A 24,421-nucleotide genomic window follows, 5' to 3' on the forward strand; every position below is an offset into this window, starting at 1 on the left:
TAGATGGTGCTGGGAGACAAAGCAAACCTTCTGACGATGGCAGGTATTGATGTTCTATCCTGGTGTAGATGGACTGCCTGTGCAACTTCTGTAGGGTCCAGGTGTCGCTTTATGCTACAGGTAGTGACCCTGACCTTGGTTAAATGGAAAGTCACTGAAAAGGTGTAAAAAAAAAAAAAATCAGGAGGAAAAAAATGTCTGTGGCCTCCCCCAATAAAATGGTTCCTGTTTTTGGGGTTATCTCTATGTTGCCCCTTAAGAGAGCCTGTTGTTAATTCCATTAACACCAAAATGACAGACACTGATTTTCAACCTTCTCTTCTGCTGAACTGACCAGATCCATAGTCCAGAAGTTTAACTGACTTGATGTTATACGCTGAATAGTGGCCCTTTAATTATTTTTTGAGCAGCGTATATGTTCAAAGACCACATGAGGGCAGTAAAGTCTGCAAATAGGAGGATTTGTGTAGCTCCATAGAAAATGAATCTCATAATAAGAGATTTGAAACTTGGGAAACATGTACAAAACAGTGTAATTTTCACTTCGAGTTAAAAAGATTTTTGTTTTTGTCATACGGTTGCATTGAGTAATTTACTCAGTAAAGGTCTGTACACATTCTAATTTTTAGAGGATGTCCTGCAAAGGTACTTATGTCCCTCTGATTAACCCCTTTGTTAGTCTTTATAGAACCACCTTTCACTGCAGTAGCAGTTAGTATGTAAACCATTTCACATATCTCAGTTTATCTTCAACCATTTGCACTCTTCCTGCAGAAGAAAAGCAACCAACAGCATAATTCTGTCACCACCACCACTGCAGGAATAGTATATTCAGGAGGTCCAGGTGTTACTTCCATATGGAACTGAAAGGATCAGAATGACTAAATTAGCTGCTGATCTTTTCTTTTTTAATTTCACAGATGCTTTTAAAGCATTCAGTCTCAATATATGGATTTGTTCTGTTTCATTTAAATTTACATTTGAATACATTCAAAATCACTGTCTTGTAACTCTACTGTGTGTGTGTTCAATAAATAAAGTTGGTTACATACATGGCCCAACTCCATGCTACCTAAAGCTATAGAGCCATTTATATCCTTTCTAATTGCATCCACACATAGATTCAGCATTCCTTGTTCTTTTAACACTGTTAAAAGAGCAGCTAGTCTTCAGGGACGCTGTGTGTCGTTAGCTGTGAAATGCTCCAGAACCTTCACCACCCTAGCGCTGACTTTGTCTGCTTGCCATTCGTCACTTGACTCATCTTAATGGTGGAAATATTTTTAGTGAAGCTTTGAGTGTCCGGGTAGGCCATGAGAGTGAGACCGGATTCAAGAGGGAAGCTCGTGGGACAGAATTCAGCTGCTATAAATATCCGTTGTCCCGCCAATCTATTCTGTAATGGTGCCAAAATGACAGAAGGAAAAAGTTCTGATTGAAATATCACGTCCAGCAAGTCAAAAGCAAAGTTTCTAACAACGAAACCTAAATGTAAAGAATTGCTTCCAGATGGCTTTGTCATGCTCCTAATTAATTTGGCCGTTAAGCCCACAGGAGGGACTGTTGTTGGGATATAATGCCCTATTATATAAAATCCTTTCTCCTCTCCGTTTCCAGGAAATCTTTTAATAGAAAACATACTGTAAGTCAAGAATACCAATTATAGCTGTGTCCTATCAACTGTTGTGCAATAAAACAATAGGAGCTTTTTAAATGTCAGTGGAAGTGAACGTTTCTAAAAGCCGGTATTTTTCTCACCCCCCTGTTCAGTGGGTGCTGCCTGGGGTGGAGTGGGGTGGGGGTGGCGGGGGGGGGGGGGGGGGGGGGGGGGGCGGGGGGTATGAGGTGTGTTGCTGGAAATGGTTGTCTCTGCTCTGCTGGACTGGGGGTGGATGGGCCATTAGTTATTCGTGCAACTGCATGAGTGAGTTCACTTGGTGGACTCGATGGCCTTGGTGCCCTTAAGCCCACTCATGTTGTTCCTGGGGGGGTTGGCATTGGGTGCCTTGTCCCCTCCTTGCCTCTCCTTGCTGCTTGCTACTACGCCCTCCTGTCATGGGGTGCGTGCTGATTGGTAGGCCGTCACCTCTGGTACCAGACGGGCCTCCTGCCCATGGGCTCCGTCCCAGCTTCTCCTTGCCGTCCTCGGGTGAGTGGTGGTCCTGTGGTCGGTTGCCTGGCCTCTGTGCTCCATAGGGCTGCTGTATTCCTGGGTATTGGGGTCTTTTCTGCTTGCTTCTGATTCCAGGAAGGGGGCATGGCAGTGACCCTCTGCACCCATCACTAAGCACAATTCATGCAAGGCCTGGACTGCATATTTTGCACATTCACTCACACATTTATGTACTCGTAACACAGCAGCTGTGTTGCCATGTAGTTATCTTCATCAGTATCAACAGTTTTCTTGCTTATCTTTTGCAGGTGTTCATGGTCGTCTTTCCCCGGTTCCCACGGTGGCGGTAAAAGGATTTTTTTTAGCAGCTGGTTTTCAAGACCTGTAATTTATGTGTCTTTGTGTCCCTGTCCTTTCTCTCTTTGTCTTACTCTGTCCTTTGTTGGTCCTCTTCCCCTGTCATGTTTGGCACCAGTTTGTACTTTAACAATACCTTAACAACAATGAAATTAATCATCAAGGGTTGGGCATCAAGGGAGGATTTATAAGTATGGAGCCTCCCTTGGTAAAGCAAATATGTTTGGCATAACTTTGGCGGCCAGAGCACCTTTCTGCTTGCCATGAAGCTTGACATTACAAGGGGAAATAAACAAAAGAGAAATTAAAAATTAAACCCAGCATTGTCACATGGAGATGTTCTTTCTATTATCCAGATTTTAATTCAGATGATGCAAAAAAAAAAAAACGAAAACAAAACAAAAAACATTAATGAACAGAATATTTTTTTTATCATTAAACAATATAAGAAAAAACAAAGAAGGATTGTCTTCAGTGAACTTCGTTGTACTTAGAAATATATTAAGCGGTTCTGCCGGAGGTTTTTCCTTCCCGTTAATGGGTGGTTTTTCTTCCCACTGTCGCTTCATGCTTGCTCAGTATGAGGGATTGCAGCAAAGCCATGTACAATGCAGATGACTCTTCCTGTAGCTCTACGCTTCCCCAGGAGTGAATGCTGCTTGTCGGGACTTTGATGCAATCAACTGGTTTCCTTATATAGGACATTTTTGACCAATCTGTATAATCTGACCCAATCTGTATAATATGATTGAACTTGACTTTGTAAAGTGCCTTGAGATGACATGTTTCATGATTTGGCGCTATATAAATAAAATTGAATTGAATTGAATTGAACCTTATTCCAAGTTTAGAAAGAAAAGGCTTCTTGCCTATTTAGTAGACATTATCTCCTGGTGTTTCATGTAAAATGTCCGGGTAAGATGGGTTTATCTTGTTTAGTATTTCAAAGTTATGCGTTGAAACATGGCATCATGCGGTAGAACACGACAAATGACAATATTAATTTTAAAAGGACAATATTAATTTTAAAACCCAATTGAACTTCTGGAAAGGTATTAGAAATCTGGAAATCTGCAAATTTTTATTTCATGTTTGCTTATAAAAGCTGTTATAAAACTAAGCATAGCAACCAATGTGGTCTGAGTCATATGTTTGGTGTTGTGTGGTGTCAGACAACTCAGACTGGAAATATCAGCCAAATAGTAGGTTAAATACACAGATTATCAGACAGGGAATGTCTATAATATGTTGTTCTAAACTTATTGTTTTAATATCAGAGTCTATGCCGAAATAAACGTAATTGAGAATCTGCAGCAAGACTCATGAATTTATGTTTACAGAGGCTCTCCATCCAATCTGTCTGAGCTGCTTTGCAAATAACAATGCAACAAAAATAATAAAATAATTTTGTAGATGTGTAAAGCTGGTATATACATACATCAAATACTTTGCTGCTGCAATTGCAGAGAAAAGATGGTTCTTCAAATTAGTGAATCAGCGGAAGGGCTGAATAAAAAAAAATACAAACCACACTTTTACAAATGCTTATTCGTAAAGGAAATAATTATTTTTTTAAATTTTGCTTCTACCATATAGTCATGCCTTAATTTGTCTTGGTCTATCACACAAAATCCTAATTAAATACCCCGATGTTGTGGTTGTAACTTGACAAGAGGTGAAAAAAATATCAAAAGTTATGATTACTTTACCACGACACCATTTCACAGCGGCATGGTTCTGTTTTGAATTCAGGCCACTAAACCAGCCAATCTGCGGTATGAAAATGTCACAGTCTGATGACATTTGGTCATATAAACTACCTTTTCTGATTGATTCTAAAACAGCCCCAGGATGCAAAAAATAAAGAAATGACCATCTTTCACCACTAATTAAATTATTGGACCAGTCGAGCATGGAGCAGACTTTTAATTGCTGTCTTTGGCTTCCTCTTTCTTGAACGTGTGCCAATGTTGTACGGCTCAGAGCTGCAGTCGTCACACTCTGTTTGTCTGTATTCATCAATAGTACTTCCCATTCCTCACCCATAAATACATTTTATATGCAATGCTTTGCAGAGCACGAGAATAAAATGTTTTCTCATTCTTCTTTGCAAAATTGTTTAGTTAGTCAGACTCGTTTTCATTTAAGCTCAAGTTTATTCCGTTTGGGCATTAAAAATTATCAAGTCTTTAGCCGCCTCTAAATGTTTTCATTTTTACAAAATTGCCCTCTTTTATGGTCAATCCATCTTCCCTTTAACTCTGTTCAGGTTCCCTGTCCTTATTGAAGAAAAGCATCCCCACAGCATGATGCTGCCACTGCTATGTTTCACCATGGGGATGTATAAAGATGTGAAGTGTTAGCTTTTTGGTATCATTTCTTTCTCTGTCACCCACATGACTTGTGACAAACTGCAAACAGGATTTTCTTTCAGGTTTTGTCTTGCATTCTCCCAAATGTGTGGAGTGCAACATCTTCTCCTGCCAGAATTGAGGGCAGTTTGCAGAAGGCAGAGGACCATATGTGCTCTATTTTCTCTAACCCCCAGTGGGTCAAGGCAGATGACCGTTCACACTGAGCCTGGTTCTGGTCCTACTGGAGGTTTTTCCTTCCCGTTAAAGGGGAGCTTTCCTCTCCACTGTCACTTCATGCATGCTCAGTATGAGGGATTGCTGCAAAGCCATCAACATGCAGACGACTGTCCACTGTGGCTCTACGCTCTTTCAGGTGGAGTGAATGCTGCTTGTCAAGACTTGATGCAACCTGCTGGGTTTCCTTAGAGAGGAAACTTTTTGACCAATCTGTCTGGATAAGTTGATTGAATTGACTTTGTAAAGTCCCTTGAGATGACGTGTGTTGTGAATTGGTGCTATATAAATAAAATTCATAGTAGGTTACATACAGTTCATTTTCAGATTTTATTCTGGGGTTTTCAGGGGCAGAATTTAAGGGCAGAAGACATTTAATTCTGCTAAAAAAAACAATTTGAAAACCATTTATCCTGCCCTTCTTCTTGTACTTCTGCACTACCTTGTGTTGGTCTTCCATCTAAAATTCAAATGAGATACACTGAGGTTTGGGATTGTAGCAGGAAAATTGGTGAATAGGTTTAAGGGTTATGACCGCTTTAGCAAGACAGGAGTTTGCTACAGAGGAAAATTGGACACATTAGATAGCCATGTAATGGTATTGTAAAATGCCCCATGTCAGTTTCTGTAACAATTTATCTAAGTAAATATCTCCTTCATAATGTATCAGTTATATTTCTAAATTGTTTAGTATTTATCCTTCTCCTTCAGATTGTCTCTGGTTTTACATAAAGCCAAAAATAAAGTGCTCCATCGGCCCTGAATCAGTTGGTGAGTGTTTGCTGTTCACTCATTTCTCCCCTTTTTTCTTTTTTCCATCTCTTTCTCTCATGCTCTCTCCTCCTCCACTCCTCTCTCAGTTTCCCTCTCTCCTTCGGCTCACTCTGGTCCCTTCCTCCTCTCCCTCTCTTTCTCTCCCCACTCCCGCGCAGCTCTGTCACACACTCGCAGAATTCACACCGGCTCTCCCCCCTGAGCATCATCTCCACCGTCGGAGATCCTCCTCGTGTCTGTGTTCTGCCGGGTGGACGCACGCCCCACAGTCACCATTTCTGCCCCAGAGAGTTCCAGGCTGGCAGCGCAGCCCCTTCCCAGGCTGAGCATCGGGCGGAAGACCCTGGTGGCAGCTGCGGTGGGGGTCATGCTGGTCCTGGTCCTGGTGGTCCTCATCCCTGTGCTCGTCAGCTCTGTCGGCGCCGGTGGCACGGATGACAGCGCCAGCCACTATGAGATGCTGGGCACCTGCCGGATGGTGTGCGACCCCTTCCCCAGCACGGGCACCACAGGAACGGGTATCCACACGGACACATCTACCAGTGGCTTTTTGGTGGACAATCAGGAAGACCTAAGCGATCACAGCATCGGCCCTCCGCTGCCTACTTACAGCGCAAACGGCCCACAAGGCAAACCAGGACGGCCAGGCAAACCTGGACCTCCGGGACCTCCTGGAGAACCAGGTCCACCAGGTCCGAGGGGACCACCGGGGGACAGCGGAGACATGGTCCGAACTGGGATCCTCGGGGCGGTTAGCACAACCACCTACAACACAACCCCTCGAGTGGCGTTTTACGCGGGACTACGGAACCCCCAAGAAGGCTATGACATTCTGCGATTCGACGATGTGGTGACTAACATTGGGGGAAACTACGAGGGCAAGACGGGCAAGTTCACCTGTAAGATTCCAGGAACCTACTTTTTCATCTACAACGTGTTGATGAGAGGAGGAGACGGCACAAGCATGTGGGCTGACTTGATCAAAAATGGCCTGGTGGGTGATATTTCTGATAAACGTCTGCTGCTTTTACGAAATGGCATAAGTATAGCTTTATTAAACTACAAGAACATAATCCTCCAATTAAAATGTAAATATGTCCGGATAATTGTAGTGTTTTAGATCATTATCAGACAAGAAATATGTTTCAGCTTTTTATATATAGAGTCGTGTGGACATGTGTTCATAATTAGGAATATGTATGTTACAAATTCATAACTGAGTGATAACTATAAAGTTTGCTTCATATTTTACCATTTGCATGTCCAATGTTGTTAAAAATGTTACACTCTCATTCAGCTCTCTATCTTAAAAAATCTCTAAAAAAAGAACAGGTTTCATTCGGCTCCTCAGCATCTGAAGCTTGCTTTTAATTGACTAAATAAATCAATCAAACTTTATTTCTTGAGTATCTTTAGTTGTGTAAACATCCTTATCTCCATCAGCATCCTGAGCTCCATCGTCTTTTCATGTGAAATATTCTTAGCCTTCATTTTTTGAGTAACATTTACAGACTTTGTCTCTCTAATTATCCTCATCCCACTTAGATGCTAGCTGTCCAACCACACCTGTAGGTCTTTATGTGATGGACACATAAAAGACAGATCCTGTAACTCACTCAATTTAACCAACGTGCCAAAAAATATAGTTTGGTTCCATACATAGTGTGTTACAGTAAGTTAGGTACAGTTTTAACGCAGAGACATTTAGGGTTGTAGAAACAATTTGTACCACATTATAGTAAGTAATGCATGATCTCCAGATTAATGGACAGATAATTGCAATTTCCTCCAAACCTATATAAATAATTTAGATATTATAGTAGTTATATTGGTCCTTACATGTCTATTGATGTTAAATAAATTTTCTCTTTTTTTTTTTACAAGGAGGTTTGTCAGGTAGCAAATCCACAGCCTCCTTAGTATCTTTAGTAACCAAAGCATAGTACAGTCAAGGATCTCCCAGAATAATATAAAACAAAAAATCTCAGTTGAAATCAGTCAAGGTTTTTCAAAAGGGGGATAGGGCTCAATTAATCAGGGAAGCAATTCGTACCCTAAGTAAAGTAAAACAGTTATCTTTCAGTTGCATCTCAAATGTTTTTTCTATTGCTTTCTTCCAAGTCTAGTCAATGAGAAATTGGGCTCACCTCTATGATTTGGAAAATACAGCAGTTTATAACAGGTGTCAAATGATGCTGACATTGATTCATAGATTCTTCTTTAGCACTAAGGAATTATATTTTAGGCTATCTAAAACAAAGTTTGAGATTTAACAAACCTTTATGTTGCTCGTGAAAACAAAATAAATGGGCAATGGACTCAAAAGGAGGGAGTTGCCATGGAAGCCATTTATGCAAGAACTGCCACTGGTTAAAATATAGCCAGTGATGCATGATGTCCACTTTGATGGATAAATTATTACTTGCTATTTGTTTTTCTTGTTAATTTACGGTCTACCTAGTAGGTAGCAGTGTATTGGGGTAACACATTACAGTCCAACAAAGTAGCTTACATGCAAGCACAAATTGACACACAGGATAACATCTTTTGATTGGCTGCCCTACTGAAGTGACCATTATGCATGAAAAGGTTAAATCATTGAATCCTTAAATGTACAGCATGGTGGCCTCGCTTGGGAAAGATGCAAGCAGATTGCAGGCAGCCTTAAAGGGAGCATATGTTGCTTTTTAATTCTTCCTTTTTACATTGAAATCATTCAGTTGTAGTCGATGTAAAGTGAAACTCCATTGCTTTGGTCTGAATTCATTGTTGATTTACCCCCACATTCCAGCTTTTGACATCTGTACTCAGGTGCATCTGAGAGCAACTCGTTTTGGTGCCGTCTCTTTAAATCTAAAGGAGGCACTTCATCGCCCGCCCCCCTTCCAGATCGCAGAGCGTTCCACTTCCCCCTGTTGGGCCATTTTTAGAGCATGCTGGGGGGACGGTGTAATGAACAACAAAACATTTTGACTTATCCACGTGTAGCTTCGGCATCCTTCCGCTTGAACTACAAGATTGCTCAGACAACTGAAAATGGCAGATTTGTGAGACATGATCTTGTTTAACAGTTCCGCTGCAAATATTGTTACAATAGTTACAGAAATTGTTACAATAGTTACAGAAAATGTAATAGAAAAGAGAGAAAATGAACGGCTTGAAAAATATGAACCAAAAAAGATATAAAGATAGCAAAGGGGCTTAAATCGGAGGCAACCGGACTTTCGTTTGGTTCTTTCTGAAAACGTTTCGACACCTTACAACGAGTTTTTGTCAATTCTGGTGGCTCGCACTTGAGCAACCTGCATTTGGTGCGCTGCTGTTTTTACTGACATGGAGGCCAATCCTCCTATAGGCGCATTCTAAGTCAGATGCAAATCAATTATCCACCCACCACTTGATTTGGATCTGACTTAGAATGCGCCTGGAAGGATTGGCCTCCATGTCATTAAAAACAGCAGCGCACCAAATGCAGGTTGCTCAAGTGCGAGCCACCAGAATTGACAAAAACTCGTTGTAAGGTGTCGAAACGTTTTCAGAAAGAACCGAACGAAAGTCCGGTTGCCTCCGATTTAAGCTATCTTTATATTCTTGTTGGTTCATATTATTCAATGCAGCACATGCAATGACTACATTCATATCTTCTGCATCCCTAGAGACTCCAGGTACACAACAAAATGCATTTAAGGGCTAAAAAAGTGGATTTTACATGATATGCCCCCTTTAATTTGGTATTCTTGTGCACAATTATTTTTGACTTGGTGTGGTGTTAAAGTCTGTTGTAATGACGACCCACACTGGCATTCTGCCCGTATGTATAGCTGTGCATTTTTGCACCTCATGCAAAGATGTGCACGTTGAAATGAGTGGAGGCAGTGCAGCTCTATCTCTGCTGAGCACACCCCAGAAAACAGCCCGGGGGTTGTGGCCAGTTCAAAGCGGTTGCCCTTTAAGATACAACAAGCTTTATGGAATCTTGGTGTGCCAGCATGCGTTATCAGGCTGCCTGTCGGGCCAAAGCGTTTGATTATCGATTCATGATATTTGCTAAATTCACGGGTGATTTTGTAAATGTCCTAAAGGGCCGCAGGCGATGACGCAAACCAAACAACATGTTCATTTAATCGACACTTGTAAACATATCATCCAGGCTGCAACAGGCTGAGCAGGGAGTAAGCACAGACCTAAATTCAGTGTGATCCAGCCATTCTTAAAGTGTCTTGTTTATGAAAGTAATCATTTTTAGTGAAGAACTGCAATCGCTTTACAACACAGTAGTAATAGAATAAGAAAGATGGAGTGCTCTGAAAAAGCCTTTTGCTGTCAAATAAGATCACATCAGTTGCAAGGTGTTAATGTCTCCGTCCTTTAGGAGCCAAACATTATAAGGCATAAAACAAAAGCAGCTCATATAATGTTTTCTCTACACTGACAGACATGTCACAAATGTTATATTGTAGGGCAGTCACACTGGTTTATTTTCACTGCGTTCTGTTACTGGAGGCTTGATGGCATTCCAATTTTAATGGGAGATAATCTCAGTAGAATGAGAGCATTCCTCGTGAGAGCAAACACAGCCACATTAATCCCCACAAGTTGATACTTTATTCAATTATATGTATGATCTAAAATAAATGATTTTTGTTATTTTGACCTAGAAAAGCCCATTTCATGTAATAATTAATCAATAAGAAATGAACAGGGTAACTTTTCATAGGGAATCAGCACCGTCTGAGTCAAATTAAAAATGCCACCTCAGCATATCTTGATGGTGAAGAACTGAATAATGAAACTGGGTATAAAGCATGGACTAGTCGTTTCTTTTAACCATATTCATCTTGATATTTACAGGACAACAAAGTTAACTTTCTTTAGTGATTTAGATCAAACTTATGTTGACATGTAATTTAAAGAAAAATCTGTCAGATATGGCTAATTTTGTTTTCATGACGGATATTGAAAGCCTGTAAACAGCTGTTCAAAAACATTTGTTGATTTCATTCCTCTCTGGGCGGCGATTACATCCTGTATGAAATTAGCTACAACCTTGATTTTTGTTTGTGTAAATAAATCGACCAATAAAAACATGAAAATAGTTTAAAAGCACGTAAAATAGCATTTGCATGAGTCACCATGACTTCTTTTAGGCTGGGGTTGTTTCAAGACTGTAAATGTTTACATAGGGTGTTGGTCCCGACTGGACTAGCAATTAGGTTTAGCCTGCAGGGCACACTAATCTGGATTAACATCAAAAGAAGATTCAAAGAAAGTTATTAAATAAAGGTAAGATACTGACTACTTATAACCGCCTAACACAAACTAACTTCAATAATCCTAAACTATTATGTTTTTGCATTCAGAAAGTGTTTTTTAAATGTCATATCAGACATAAACAATGTAGCCACGTCACTGTGATTTGAAAATTATAATAAATTGTTTAGTAGAAATCTGTTTTATTCAAATTATTTAAATGATTAATTATGTGTAATTATTGATCATCTCTTGATATTATTTTAGATTTTTATTTCTACAGTGCAACACTACGTGGCTCCAGGAATTTGCTTGCGCGAATATTGTTCTGCTGCTACTTGTACAAGACAGCATCATTTTTACAACTATAAACCCATCATGGTCTTTCTGCTGTCTCTCCAGGGAAGAGTCACTGAGCCAGAGCTTTCTTATGACATTGAAAATTCAGTGGTGTGCAATTCTTCACCACAGGGGATCTGTGTCCGGCATGTATTAGATGTCTCCCTGGTTCAGCACACCTGAATTAAATGAATGGGTCATTTACCGGATCTCTGCAGAACCTGGTGACACGCTGAGGTGGTAATTTAGCTGTTTTAATAGGAAAGAGATACATCTCAAAGTTGGACTTCATCGACTACAGAGCCTTGTAAAAGTATTGATACCCTTTTTCACTTTCTGTCCCATTTCAAGCACAAACTTGAATGCATGTTGTTGGGATTTTATGTGACAGATCAACACAAACAATTGCATGGTTTAAGTAGAAGGGATGTGATACATGGTTGCCAACATTTTTCACAAATCAAAGGCTGAAAAGTGTTGCTTTCATTTCCATTCAACTCAGTTCTGCTGTGATGCCCAAATAAGTCCAGTGCAACCACTTACCTTCTTTTGGTGAATAAAATCTTGAATCTCTATTCTCGGCATAAAACCAGTGTTGCTATGATGGCATCCGAGGTTTGTCAGAGAACATTTGTAAATAAAAGGCATCATGAAGACCAAGGAACACAGCAGACAGGTAAGGAGAAATATGTGAAGAAAATTTAAAGTAGGCTCAGGTTAGAAAACAATAGTGCAAGCTCTGAACATACACAGAACATGTTTCAATCCGTCGTCTAAAAATGAAAATTGCATGGCTCAACTGCAAACCTAATAAGACGGCAGCATCTTAGTAGGCCGAGCAAAGAGAGAGAAGCAGCCAAGAAGCTTGGCAACTCTGGAGGAGCTAAGAGATCTACAGCTCATGAGGCTCAACCTGTTGACAAGACAACTGTTAGCTTTGGATTGCCCAAATCAAACCTTTCATCTGGTTGATCAAGGAGTGGCGGAAAGAATGAAATTGTTAAGAAAAGCAGGAAAAATTCCTGTTTGTAAATTGCCACAAGCCATATAGACAAAAGCAGAAAAAAAAAGACTGGAGTGGGGGCAGAACACTGAAACTAAACATACATCCATTGCTACAATGAAATGGTTTAGATCAAAGCATATTTATGTATTAGAATGGCCCAGTCAAAGCCCAGACCAACACCCAATGAGAATCAGACACAATACTTGAACATGTTCACTCAATCCCCATTCAATCTGACTGAGTTTTGGCTATTCTGAAAAGAAAGCAGAGGCAAATATTTTAGTCTCCAAATGTGTAAAGTTGGTGGAGACGTACCCCAAATGACTTTTTAGAAGGTATTAGTTCAGAGAGGCTAAATGCATGTATATGTCACTTCGTTTAAACTTTTATTTGTCAAAAGCTTATAAGGTGCGTTCCATTTGCCTTGTAGGTCGGAACTAATGAGTTGCAGATTGAGTCATCTCCCACTTGTCGAACAGTAAGAAAAAAACATATATGTTCGCACAAAGCCATTGCTAAACATACAAGTTTGGCCAGCCTAAGTCATAAAGTGCATTTTAAAGTCACGTTTTATTGCAAAATATTTCTCGTTTTTAAAAGCCGTCCTGAACTGTTCAACTGAATATGAAACATTAAACAGTAGGTGGTGATCCTCCATTGCTGGTTTAGACACTATGGCTACTGTTGTTAAAACAATAACAATGACAATACTGCTGTTCTACGCGGTATTTTGTGCAAATAAACAAAGCTGAAACGCCCCGTCTGAAGGATACTGAAAAGTAGTACCTGTACGACTGGGTAAATGTTATATAAATAATGCAGTAAAAAAATAAAACAGTCAAAGTATGAGGCTTTACTCAATTTTGCTGCGAGTAGCAGCCGTCATGAATGTCAAAGTAGGTACAATCCTGTTGCACCTACTTTCCGACTCATAATGCCAACTTTAGAGGCCGTGCCAGTAAAAACTACTGAGAACAAATGGAATGCACCATTAAAATCATGTATCCTGTTTTTTTCCCAATTACATACTATTTTTAGATCTATCGTATATATTACCAATGAAATACATTGAGTTTTGTGGTTCTAATGAGACAATCTCTAGAAAGGTTAAATGGGTAGAATACTATTGTAAGGCACTGTACATAATGAAAATTACAGGAATACAAGAGTAGCAAGAATGATGATGAAAATATGTCTCATCTCTGTGATGTAAAAGCATAAAAGAAATGACACAATGATGATCTCTTACTCCACAGAGAGCAGAAAACCTGTAGAAAATCAGAATTTCCATTAGATATTATTTGTGTGTCAGTGGTAGATATTGTGCTGCTGAAGCACAGGAAGCTTAGGAAACCTAAGAATTAATCATCATGCAGTCATCTGTCCCGTAACGTTTCCATCTCAAACTGTGCGTGCCTCTCCACAACTCACAGAGGATAAAGTTTTTATTTTTGGTTAAGCTAACCTGTCGTCACAATCTTTGTCAGAGCACGGATTAAACTTTTATGGATGGCGTGGTAAAGCTGCAGTAAAGCTTCAGAGGGGATCTGTCTTCAGGCAGATACATGCTAAGGAACTTACCCCCAGACAGGCGAGCAAATTTGGGGATGATGCTCCGAAGCCAACACCATCCGTAATTACCCCGTTTTGACATATGTGACACTTATATGTGGCAAAACATGACATTTTTCCAGCGCTTCACCCCTACAGAACAAGGACGAAAGAGTAGAAGATCAGGGAAAGGGATAGTATGCACTGACTTTATACCTCACAGGCACACTGACTCAAGCCTGACCCTTTGAGCTGAGTCATAAGATAAAAACAACATACTCACCAGAGGGGACATACTTACACAAAGTCAAACTCCTTAATACAGGCTTTACTTTTCTGAAATTTTATTTTAATGACATCAAACCCTTTTCACTTTAAGGATAAATTGTTAACAAGGTCAGTGTAGTTTAGCTTTACACCTATTTTTAATAGCAACATTGTGCTATGTTTGATTTTATGTACAATACTGCGAAAAAGCAGTCCACCCTTTACAGGTTTCGTCTGCTTTTGCTTTTTTTTTGTTACAAATTAATGTTTCAGATCATCAGGCAAACAAATGTATTATCAGACTGAGATAGCCCAAGCAAAAGCACTTTTCCAATGGTGGAAAATAGCTACTGAGACCAACATAGCACTGTGTGAAAGAATAATTGCCGCCCAACGCTAATAACTGGTTGTGCCACCAGTGGCGACAACTGCCAACGTTTGCAATGACTGGCAATGAGCCCTCTCGCTTTTTCAGAATTGTTTTAATCCAGGATTTGTAGCCTGTTTAAAGTCACTTCACAGCATTTACAGCCAGTTCCAGACTTTGACTAGGCCGCTTCAAACCCTTTATGCTTTGAGCCATTCAGAGGTGAACTTGTTGGTATGCTTTGGATCATTGTCCTGCTATATAACCCAAATGGCCGTGAGCTTCAGATCACAAACTGATGGCTCAACATTCTCCGCCATGTCTGACTATATGTCGTGTTTGACATGTTCCATTTTTGAAACGTTGCTGTAATTTTACATTGGATGTAACAGGATGTACACATTCCACTAAGCTCCGCTTTAGTCTCATCAGTCTCATCAGTCTTCAAAAGTTTATGTATTTATGATAGCTCTCTGGGGGTCCAGCAGTCTGGTTATTTGGTACTGTTCATCCCTAGATCCTTTTGTCATCTGTTTAGTTCTCTGTTCAGTATTTATGTTAATAAAATATTCTGGTATTTGTTAGATTTTGTTCCTGTCTAGATAGCTTTGTTCTTTATTATTTTAGTTATCTTAGTTTGTTATTTATTAGTTCGGTAGTTCTATTAGATATTTTCCTTCTTAGTTTAGTTAGATCCTTTCTCCATGTCTGGCCATTATCTTGTTCCTTGTTGGGTTCTGTTACCCTTCATTGTCCTCCTTCTCCTGCAGCCTAGTTGTTTTACTCGGTTCGCCTGTGCCTAATTGATTCACCTAATTGTTCCCTATAATATATTATATTATATATTCAGACAACTCTGTCACACACATTGTCAGGTCCTCCACCTTCATCCGTGCCATGTTCCTGGTTCCCCTTTCCCTGACTGTCTGTAGGCTTTGTTTATTTTTATAATAAATCATCTTCCACTCATTATGCGCCTCCCAAGCTTTTGTCTGCTTCTCTGTCCTACCACGAACCTGACAGGATATCAACAAGATGCTTTGGCAAATTTGAGAGAGACCATGGTCAACACTGTTTTGGCTTCGAAACTCACCAACCTTTTGATGCACGTAATTTTCATAATTTATTTCCAAACTTTTCTGTTTGTGAATAACGGCTCGGACCTAGTATCTAATTTTTTCTTGACTTAAACAAGATCAAGGCATGGTGTGTTGCTTTTTGAGATCTTTCAGCCTACTTTATGTCATATAGGTTATATTTAAGGGATTTCTTGATTCTACTGGTTCAGCAGCAATCAGGCATGTTTGTGACGAGTTAAATTTAAGTCAGCTTTCCAAAAAAAATGTGGTTAGTCACAGTTATGTCATGATTTATCATAAGGGGAGATTCTTCTCATAAAGAGCCAGATTGGTCTTGATAATTTTCCCCCCTCCAATAAAAGAAATCATCACTATAAAGCTCCATGTTTTATTTTTTTTAGCTCATCTTTGTCTAATATATTTTTTTCATGATCTGAAACATGTAAGAGTGACAAAAGGCAACAACAGAAATAATTGTCAGAGGGCAAATACTTTTTTCCCCAATCCTATTATTGAATGTTCAGTTTATTTATTTATTTATTTTATTAAAAAAATAACTTTAAAATTCATACACGCAACAATACACACTCCCAAATCAATGCATCTTGAATGAAAAGGATCAGGTAGAAGATCAATCTTCTGATATCTGCCTCTTAACTTATGTCCTTTTCACACACGGAAGGCCTTTTGGTATTCAGTAGCTGGTTCTATTCTCTAACCTATCGTTGCATCTCTCTGTGTTCAATATTCTAGGTCAGGGCCAGTGCCATCGCCCAAGACCAAGACCAGAGTTATGACTATGCCAGCAACAGTGTCATACTTCATCTGGATGCAGGTGATGAGGTTTTCATCAAACTGGACGGGGGCAAAGCTCATGGGGGCAACAGCAACAAATACAGCACCTTCTCAGGGTTCATCCTCTACGCCGACTGACAACCGGGCTAGACAGGGGGCTCGGAGGTGAAAGATCCCAGACGGCAGACATTTACCTTCTGACCTCCACGGGGCCACTCTTGCAGTGAGGTCAATGGCACCGCCACAGATCCACAGTCTTTAAAGTAATGTAGTGATGCACGCTGCGGATTTGTAGTTATGGCTAATCTCATCATCTATTTCCATCCGTCCTACATGCATACTGGGTGCCTATGCTGCTAACATTATGGACATGTGTCACGTAGACTGCGGCAACAACTGTGAAAATGCAGAGAGGCTGCGCCATCATCCCTTAGCTGTCATTTCAAATTCAACTCTGGAAGTCCCACAGTTGTGGTGGTCTCAGTGTTTGTAAATGTGCTCTCTGGGTTTATGTTAAGGTTATGTTTTTTTTCTTTCACATGCTGTTTGTGTGATAAAAAAATGTTTTGCATCAGTGGAGGAGGAATCCTGCCTCAAGAAATTTATCAAATAATGGACATAGGGATGAGATTATGATGTCTGAATGCCAGAGAGAAAAGGTTTCAGTGCAATGAATTGGAAAAGCTTGTCATACATATATTAGGCTTACATTACAGCACCTACAGCTTTTATTGGCACCCCTAATGAAGATGTGGGAAAAAAGCCTTAAAATAAATTCCTCCTTAAACGCAATAGCATAAGCCTACAAAAATGGCTGCGGTTCTCTCACAGTGTACTGTGGTGGTTTTATCTGCTTTTCTAGATGTCTTGTTTTAACCTTTTTTCTTGCTAAGACTGCAGATATAGGCACGTTTATGCCAATAGCATTACTCTCTTGCTGCCTTTTCTATATTGCAGAAGGTCTCTGTGTTATATGTTTATGCTCAAGGAAAACAGGAAGTCATGGATTACAAATTAAAAACTATAACTGGGCGCAATCATTTCTGAAAGGTTTTCAAGCAGGCTTTAGCAAGTCTAGCCTTAGTTGCAACCTTGTGCCCTAATGTACTGGCAAATTTGGGTTGCTGTGCAACAAATAACAAAACAAAAACAACCAAAAGTCCCTTAAACCATTATTATTTGCCAAACTGGATTGTACAGGTGGTTCGTTAGTTGCCAGTCAACCTATAACATTAATGGCAAGTCGATTAGCACCTAGTGACAATATATAATGTGGTACTGTATTGAGATGGAAACACAGATCTGACAGTTTGGTCACCAGTCCATCACACACACACACACACGCACACACTCACACACACACACACACACACACACACACACCCCTAAAGATTAGGGGTGTGTGTGTGTGTTTGTAGCCTCGTGAGACCATCCTGATCTCGCGAGCTTTCAAGGTTTCACTCGCAGATCAGTCTGGCTACCCTCCGTTAAAGAAAATTTGGAGCCGTTCACCAAACGAACGTCCAATCAGCGTTGGCTTTGAGGCGGGTTGAGGTGTGACGCAACGGGAAGCGACAGTTCAGTCTAAAGAACATGGCGGCTTCAGCCGATGAAACTAGCGTTAGCGCGGCTATCGAGCAAGTTTTATCAGAATTACAGAGCATTTCTTTGCTGAGCTAACGAGCCTTTACTAAAGTCCCTTAAATGAGCCTTTACCTGCAGCAGCAAGAGTAGCTTGGCTTGTGGTTGTGCTTTCGTCGTTGCTCTGTTACGAGCGACGACGAATCTGATTGGTTTATTTGGCCCGTCTATCACCAACATAGGCCAATCAGCTAACCAGTATTTTCGCCCCTTCCCAAAATTACTTCAACGGAAGGTTTCCAGATGGATATGCGGAGCAAATCTATCTGGCGGAGTCAGGTAAGTGTGTTTGGACTGTGGGAGGAAACCAGAGTACCCTGAGAGAGCCCAAACAAGCAGAACATGCAAAATCTCCAGGCCAAGGTTCAAACCCAGGACTTCTTCTTCTTACTGCAAGACAACAGTGCTACCAACTGGGCCAAATTTGCCAACTTGTTAGGTTACCTCTTAACTTTACACCAACCGCGAAAACAAGGTGAATTTTTCACGTTGATCATCTGCTGTTGGTCAATTAACATTTTGCCTCAATCACACAAACAATCTGCGCATAGGAGGACCCTTAACGTGACACAAATTGACAGAAAAGCTGAGATGGTTGAACTCGAGCAGAATTTTGTTTCGCTCTAGTCGCGCCTCCACCGTGCCCAGTAGCAGTTTCGCCTCTCTCTGTTCCCGCATCCACAGCGCTGTTCGCAGTTTCACTTTGCGCTATTTGCCCAATTCGCATCACTCTAAATGTGTCGTTCGCATCGCCAAACATTAATTCGCTCCGTCCATTCACCCATGCGTTGGGTCATGGGGGCAAAAAGTCTAGGTGGGAGTTCCAGACATCCCACTCCCCTTGTGAAACTCTCGGGAGGCTTCTCACTCTATCTCTAAAGCTAAGCCAGCCACTCTAGGGAGGAAGCTCATTTCAGTCACTTATCACATTTCAGTCCAGAATCTGGCTCTGTCTGTCATGATCCATATGTCATGATGACCATAGGTGAGGATTGGAGAGTAAACGGACAAATTAGTTTTTTGGCAAAACTCTTTCTTCATCACAACATACTGCAGAAATGTCTGCATTGAGGTCCCATCTCCCTCCTACCATCAATCAAGAACCAGACACCGATATACTTCAGTTCCTCAGTCTGAAGCAAGGACTTACCTCCGACCCAAAAGGGATCCAACCACTATGTTGTGGTTGAGGACCATGGTCTCAGACTTAGAGGTTATGACTCTCTTGCTGGCTGGTCATGGCCTGTAGTAGCCAACAGAACTACATCCTCTACAAAAATTAAAAATTGGACCCTGAGGGTATCAAATTTGACACCCTCTCTTGATATCCTTTAAATGAATCCAACAAACCGGATTAGGAACAAGGGGAAGTCGTTATGGAGAAGTTCTGGGAACAAGTCTAACATTGGGCAGCACAACTTTTGCTAAGGTAATATAGTAAGCAGGTAGCCCTTCTCAACAAAACTTCATCAGTACAGGTCAAAAATTACACCTTTACTGTTCCCTCTCTTAATGCAGTGAATATATTGCTCAGAGGATTACCCATAAACCTCTTTACATTTTATAACAGTAAACTACATTTTATAGCAGTAACGGTAACTAACAACTGGAATTGTTCAACATTGTCACACTTTATAAACGATATCTTATTAACAGTATAAAACGTTTCAGTCTGAGACATATCTAAGGTCAAAAGGATGAAACAATACTCACTGGCTGCGGACACAGCGTGCTCTCCTTCTGGAAAGACGACACATGCTGCTTTTAGCTAGCCACGAACCTCATCACCCATAAAATACAGAGACCTAAAACAGACTAGCAGAAATGAGAGTGAAAATAATATCAAAGACAAAATACAGCTACATTAAGTTTGTATACTCTTTCAGAAATGTATTAATATTATTTGAAGACAGACATTAATAGCTACATTACCTCAATGCAGCGAAGCCGTTGCTCTGGGGATTACCCAGAAGCCCTTGCTACTCATATTCATGACTGCAGGTACAGCAGATGATGCTGTTGTTCCCATTAGCAGGATTTATCTATGAAGTCCCAATACCGTTTTAACAGCATTATGCCTATGCTGTATTTTCTGCCTCACTGCCTTAAGGCAGTAAGGCACCCCTGTCATGACTTCACACCCTCCCAGGCAGGCACAACTTTGAGAACCACTGCCCTAAATCAAGCTTTTCCAGACAGTCTGGGTAAGATCACGCAACCACAATAAAAGATTAATTAATTTTAAGGTTTTTATCACACTTTAACTAGGAGTGCCAATAAACGAGCAGGGCGCTGTATGTTATATTTGACATGTTGTACTTGTATAAATTGTAAATTCAATATTGAGTATTTGTATCTTAATACAAAGCATTATCAACCTACATTTTATTGTGTTTCTGATAACATAATGTATGTGTTGATTGATGACCGTGGGGTTTTATTATGTAATGTGCAGATTTAATTATTTGATCGATGCATGCAACTTGAAATGTTTCGTTTCCATAAAATGATAAATGATGATTTTAAAAAAGTTTCAAAAAGGTAGCCGTGAGCATTCTTTGCTCCATTAATCACAAGCTTTCCATAAAAGGAGCACTTTTTTGTATTTGCTTTATGCGCAGTTAGTGTCACTCACCTCATCAGGTTCACCGATGAGTCGCTCTGATCTCCTCGTTAAACCGTGAAACCAGCCTTTAGCCCAATAAATGTTGCACACAAAAAGAGTCTCAGCAGCACAGAGAGAGGCAATCAACACAGAGAACATCACAGCTATGTTAAATGCCAAATGAAGCGGGATATTACAGTGATTCACAATCAAAGAAGATATGTGGTTTTTGCTCCTTTAATGGGTGTGGACACAGCGAGATGTGGCCAGAGCAAGTTAGGAGAAGGGTGTTCGGACAGATCACAACAAAGCTTAGATCTACACTGCAAAGTGATCCAGGGCAAATTAGGCTCTGCCGTGTCTGCAACATAACTGTCAGAGACAAGAAAATAGCTCTCGGGCATGAACTGTTGAAACTGTCCGTTTTCTCAGAAGCTTCTTTGACAATATGAAATTCTTTGGACGCGATTCACCTTTGACATTGGCCACCAGTCTGTCCCTCATCCAGTTTGCAGCACAAAGTCAAAAGTTCAAAAGTAGAAAGTTAGGCACGTGTTTAGAAATGGAAACAAAGGATTAAGTTAGTGCAACGGCATTAAAACAGGTCAGAATAAAAAAGCAGGAAACAGATGGCAAAAATGATTCCTGCTGTCTTGGATGTTATTTCTTTAACTGTTGTGTGTATTAAAAGCAAAGATGCCCTAAGGTCTAAGCTGAAGCTTGTCTTAAGTCAGCAAAAAAACTCCTCCAGACACAATTAAGACTGAGGTTTTGTGCATAGACAGAGGTCAACGGAGCCACATGGCCGCATAGAATGCCAGGCCAGCACAGCCTGTTTTTTCCTTGCAGGGTGTATGAGCACATCGTCACATTAGAGACTTCATGTCACAATGTCAAAGACAGATGCCCTCGATTGTGAAGGAAGCCAAGCTCTCACTGCTGAGGCCCTTGGTGCGAGCGCGGCATGACTGTCTGCAACATCTGTGGATTTTTTGAAGTCTCTGAGTGACGAGTGCACCAACATCAAGAGACCACAAAAAATCAAATACTTCAAGGAATTATCTGAACATTAATCAGCACAAAGAAATTTTTTTTGACTCTTTCTGAAGGAAATCAAGAGGCTGCTTTAGATTTATAAATAAGAGTAACAGTTTTATTCATGTCACGTGGATTAAAAACCAGATATTGTGTAGTACAGAAGTGTTCACCCTCCTACAGAGTTTCTTTTTTTTATATATATATTTTTTTGTCTCACTTAAAATAATCCCTTCATTCATTAAAAAGGTAAATAGAAAAACCAAAATGGCTCAATGTGAAAAAAGTATTTACCCAATAAACCTAGTAACTGGTTCTACCACCCTTGGTGAAGACCAAATATTTCTGATAACTATAAATCATGAAGTGTATTGATGGATAACAGTCAATTGTGTAAAAGATTTGCTTTGGAAAGCAAGAAATATTATGGTTTTTAAGAAATATGAAGTGCCTGAAAATACAGTATTCTGTGGAGGGACCTTTTGCCCACTCCTCCTTGCAGAATTGTTTTAATTCAGTTTTATTGGAGGTTTTTTAATCATGAACAGCTTGTTTAAGGTCAAGCCAAAGAATCACAATTGGATTTAAATACCTTAATTTTTTTTGCTTGTTGTTGAGGCGTTTATACGTCAACTTGCTGGTGTGCTTTGAATCATTGTATTGTTGCATAAACTTAGTATGCATCAGGATTTTCAGGTCCTTAAGCAACCCCAGACCATCCCAGTACCATCAACATCTTTGACTGTATTTTGGTGTTTTTTTTTTTTTTTTAATGCTGTGCTAGTTAATACCAGACTTAATGGCATGCATGCCTTCTAGAAAGTTTCACTTTTGTCTTATTAGTCCACAGAATATTTTCCCGAAAGCCTTGAGGAACATCAAGATGTCGTCAGCCAAATACGAGATGGCCTTTGTTTTCCTTTTGGTCAGCAGTTGTTTTCACCTTTGAACTCTCCCATGGGGGCTATTTGTGTCCAGCCTCTCTACAATAGTAGAATCATGTGCACTGAAATTAACTAAGGCGAGCGAGGCCAGAAGTGGCCTCGATGTTGTTCTGGCTTCTTTTGTGAGGTCCTCATGGCAGTCTTGGGGTATCCTAGGCAGGTTGGCCTCTACTGTTCCACTTTGCTGGTGTCTCCAAGCCCTAAACATGGCTTTGTGATTGTTTTGAGACTGATTAATGTCAACGATGAATTTATTTGGATTGGGGCATGATGTGTGTTTTTTTTTATATAATCTTTCAGCCAACTTCATATTGTCAGAGAGTTCTGTTTAAACTATCCATTCCTTCTATGGGTGTGGTAGAAATCAGGCTTGGGTGTGAAAATGAACCAAAACAAAGTGGTCACAGTTAATGCAAATTTCCATAAAGGTGTCAGAAATGGACAGGCAGGTGCAGTCAGAAAAAAACAACTTTCTAATTGCTTACCTTAATTACCAAGACAGAGATTGGGTGATTTTATCAAAGTCAGAATTTATTATATTCTGGTGAGAAGGAGAACAGTATCGGACAATTGTCCAGGAGAGGGTCTACTCTATCCTCCTCCATTCTGCTCTCCCAAAGCGAATCAGTCTGTTATAAACCAGTGTTATCTCATGCAAGATGTCACACCACAGTTTCTCACGGGAAGGTCCTCGCAAACTCGAGGGTGGTTGCAATTAGCACTGTTGAAATCTTGGGAAAAGAACGTTACCTCCAAAACTAGACAAACTAGACCTTCAACCTCGAGGAGAATTCTGTCCTTATCTGTCTTAACATTTTCCTCAAACACTCCCCGGGTACCAGCAAAGTGGAAAACAATATGCTCAGACATGATCAACTCTATTGCAAAAATAATATCAATATTTTTTAGGCTGGATGTCGATATACGATATTCATCTCTACATGATTTTCTTTTCATAAATCAGCTATAAAAAGGCATCACTGAATTAAAGCTTTATCCCAAATGTCACATAGGCACATTTTCTAACAAACAGCTGTGGATAAACATGAGAGAGATATTAAAAATAACCCACTGGAATACACAGGTGTGGTCCATAACATAACTGATATTAGTATCTGTCAGATGACCTGATAGATTTAAATGTTATTAAAAAGAAAATACAGAAGACATATGGATGATGACCTTGGTTGTGCAGCCCGCCTATCTGCAGACGCTTCTAATGCATATATCGCAAAAAGAGAGAGATTTGAACTTAGCTTGCTTCTTTGAAATGCTTTCTTATTTACACTCTTTCACAGAGCTTTGCAGATATCGGAAGAACAGCTGGATCTATTGGAAAAGCCACTGAAAGAAAAACTGTGAGTTATTCATTTACACACGCTGCCCTATAAGGAAACAGAGACAACTGCAGTCTGACATTTGCAGGGGCAAAGTTGTTGAGGCGTGAGGCTTATCAGGCAACCGCAGAGCTCGCGTGGACCCTCGCAGGGAAGCTTGTGTGAGTGCGCGGGGTCAACGCTGCCCGTGTGCGCTCCTCCATGTCTCTGTAGAGACAGCACTCGGCCTCCCATGAAATGTCTGATGTGACGTTAATGAGCCCTTGCTGTTGTTATCTTGAGCATCGCTACTTAACTCACCGGGGGAGATCCGAGAGTCAGAGATAGATGCTTTAACTGTCAGGCCAAATTGCCCTTCATGCTAATGCACACT

At 40.3% G+C, this 24,421-nt stretch overlaps 1 protein-coding gene across 1 annotated transcript; it reads left to right on the top strand.

The window, feature by feature from the left end:
* The first annotated feature begins 5,918 nt into the window (after window positions 1-5,918).
* Window positions 5,919-17,839, top strand: LOC105928194 (C1q-related factor). Its single transcript, XM_012865342.3, has 2 exons — window positions 5,919-6,826; window positions 16,445-17,839. The coding sequence occupies exons 1-2, from the start codon at window positions 6,200-6,202 to the stop codon at window positions 16,622-16,624; spliced, it is 807 nt and encodes a 268-aa protein (XP_012720796.1). The 5' UTR covers window positions 5,919-6,199; the 3' UTR covers window positions 16,625-17,839.
* Window positions 17,840-24,421: the final 6,582 nt, after the last annotated feature.

The sequence above is a fragment of the Fundulus heteroclitus genome, chromosome 10 (genome assembly GCF_011125445.2).
Source record: "Fundulus heteroclitus isolate FHET01 chromosome 10, MU-UCD_Fhet_4.1, whole genome shotgun sequence".
NCBI lineage: Eukaryota > Metazoa > Chordata > Actinopteri > Cyprinodontiformes > Fundulidae > Fundulus > Fundulus heteroclitus.

Bases quoted from the DNA above. Each gene is read 5' to 3' on its own strand.
- LOC105928194 (XM_012865342.3), top strand. From the start codon at position 6,200: ATGCTGGTCCTGGTCCTGGTGGTCCTCATCCCTGTGCTCGTCAGCTCT. The intron at 6,827-16,444 runs GTGGGTGATATT...TCAATATTCTAG, and splicing joins ACTTGATCAAAAATGGCCTG to GTCAGGGCCAGTGCCATCGC.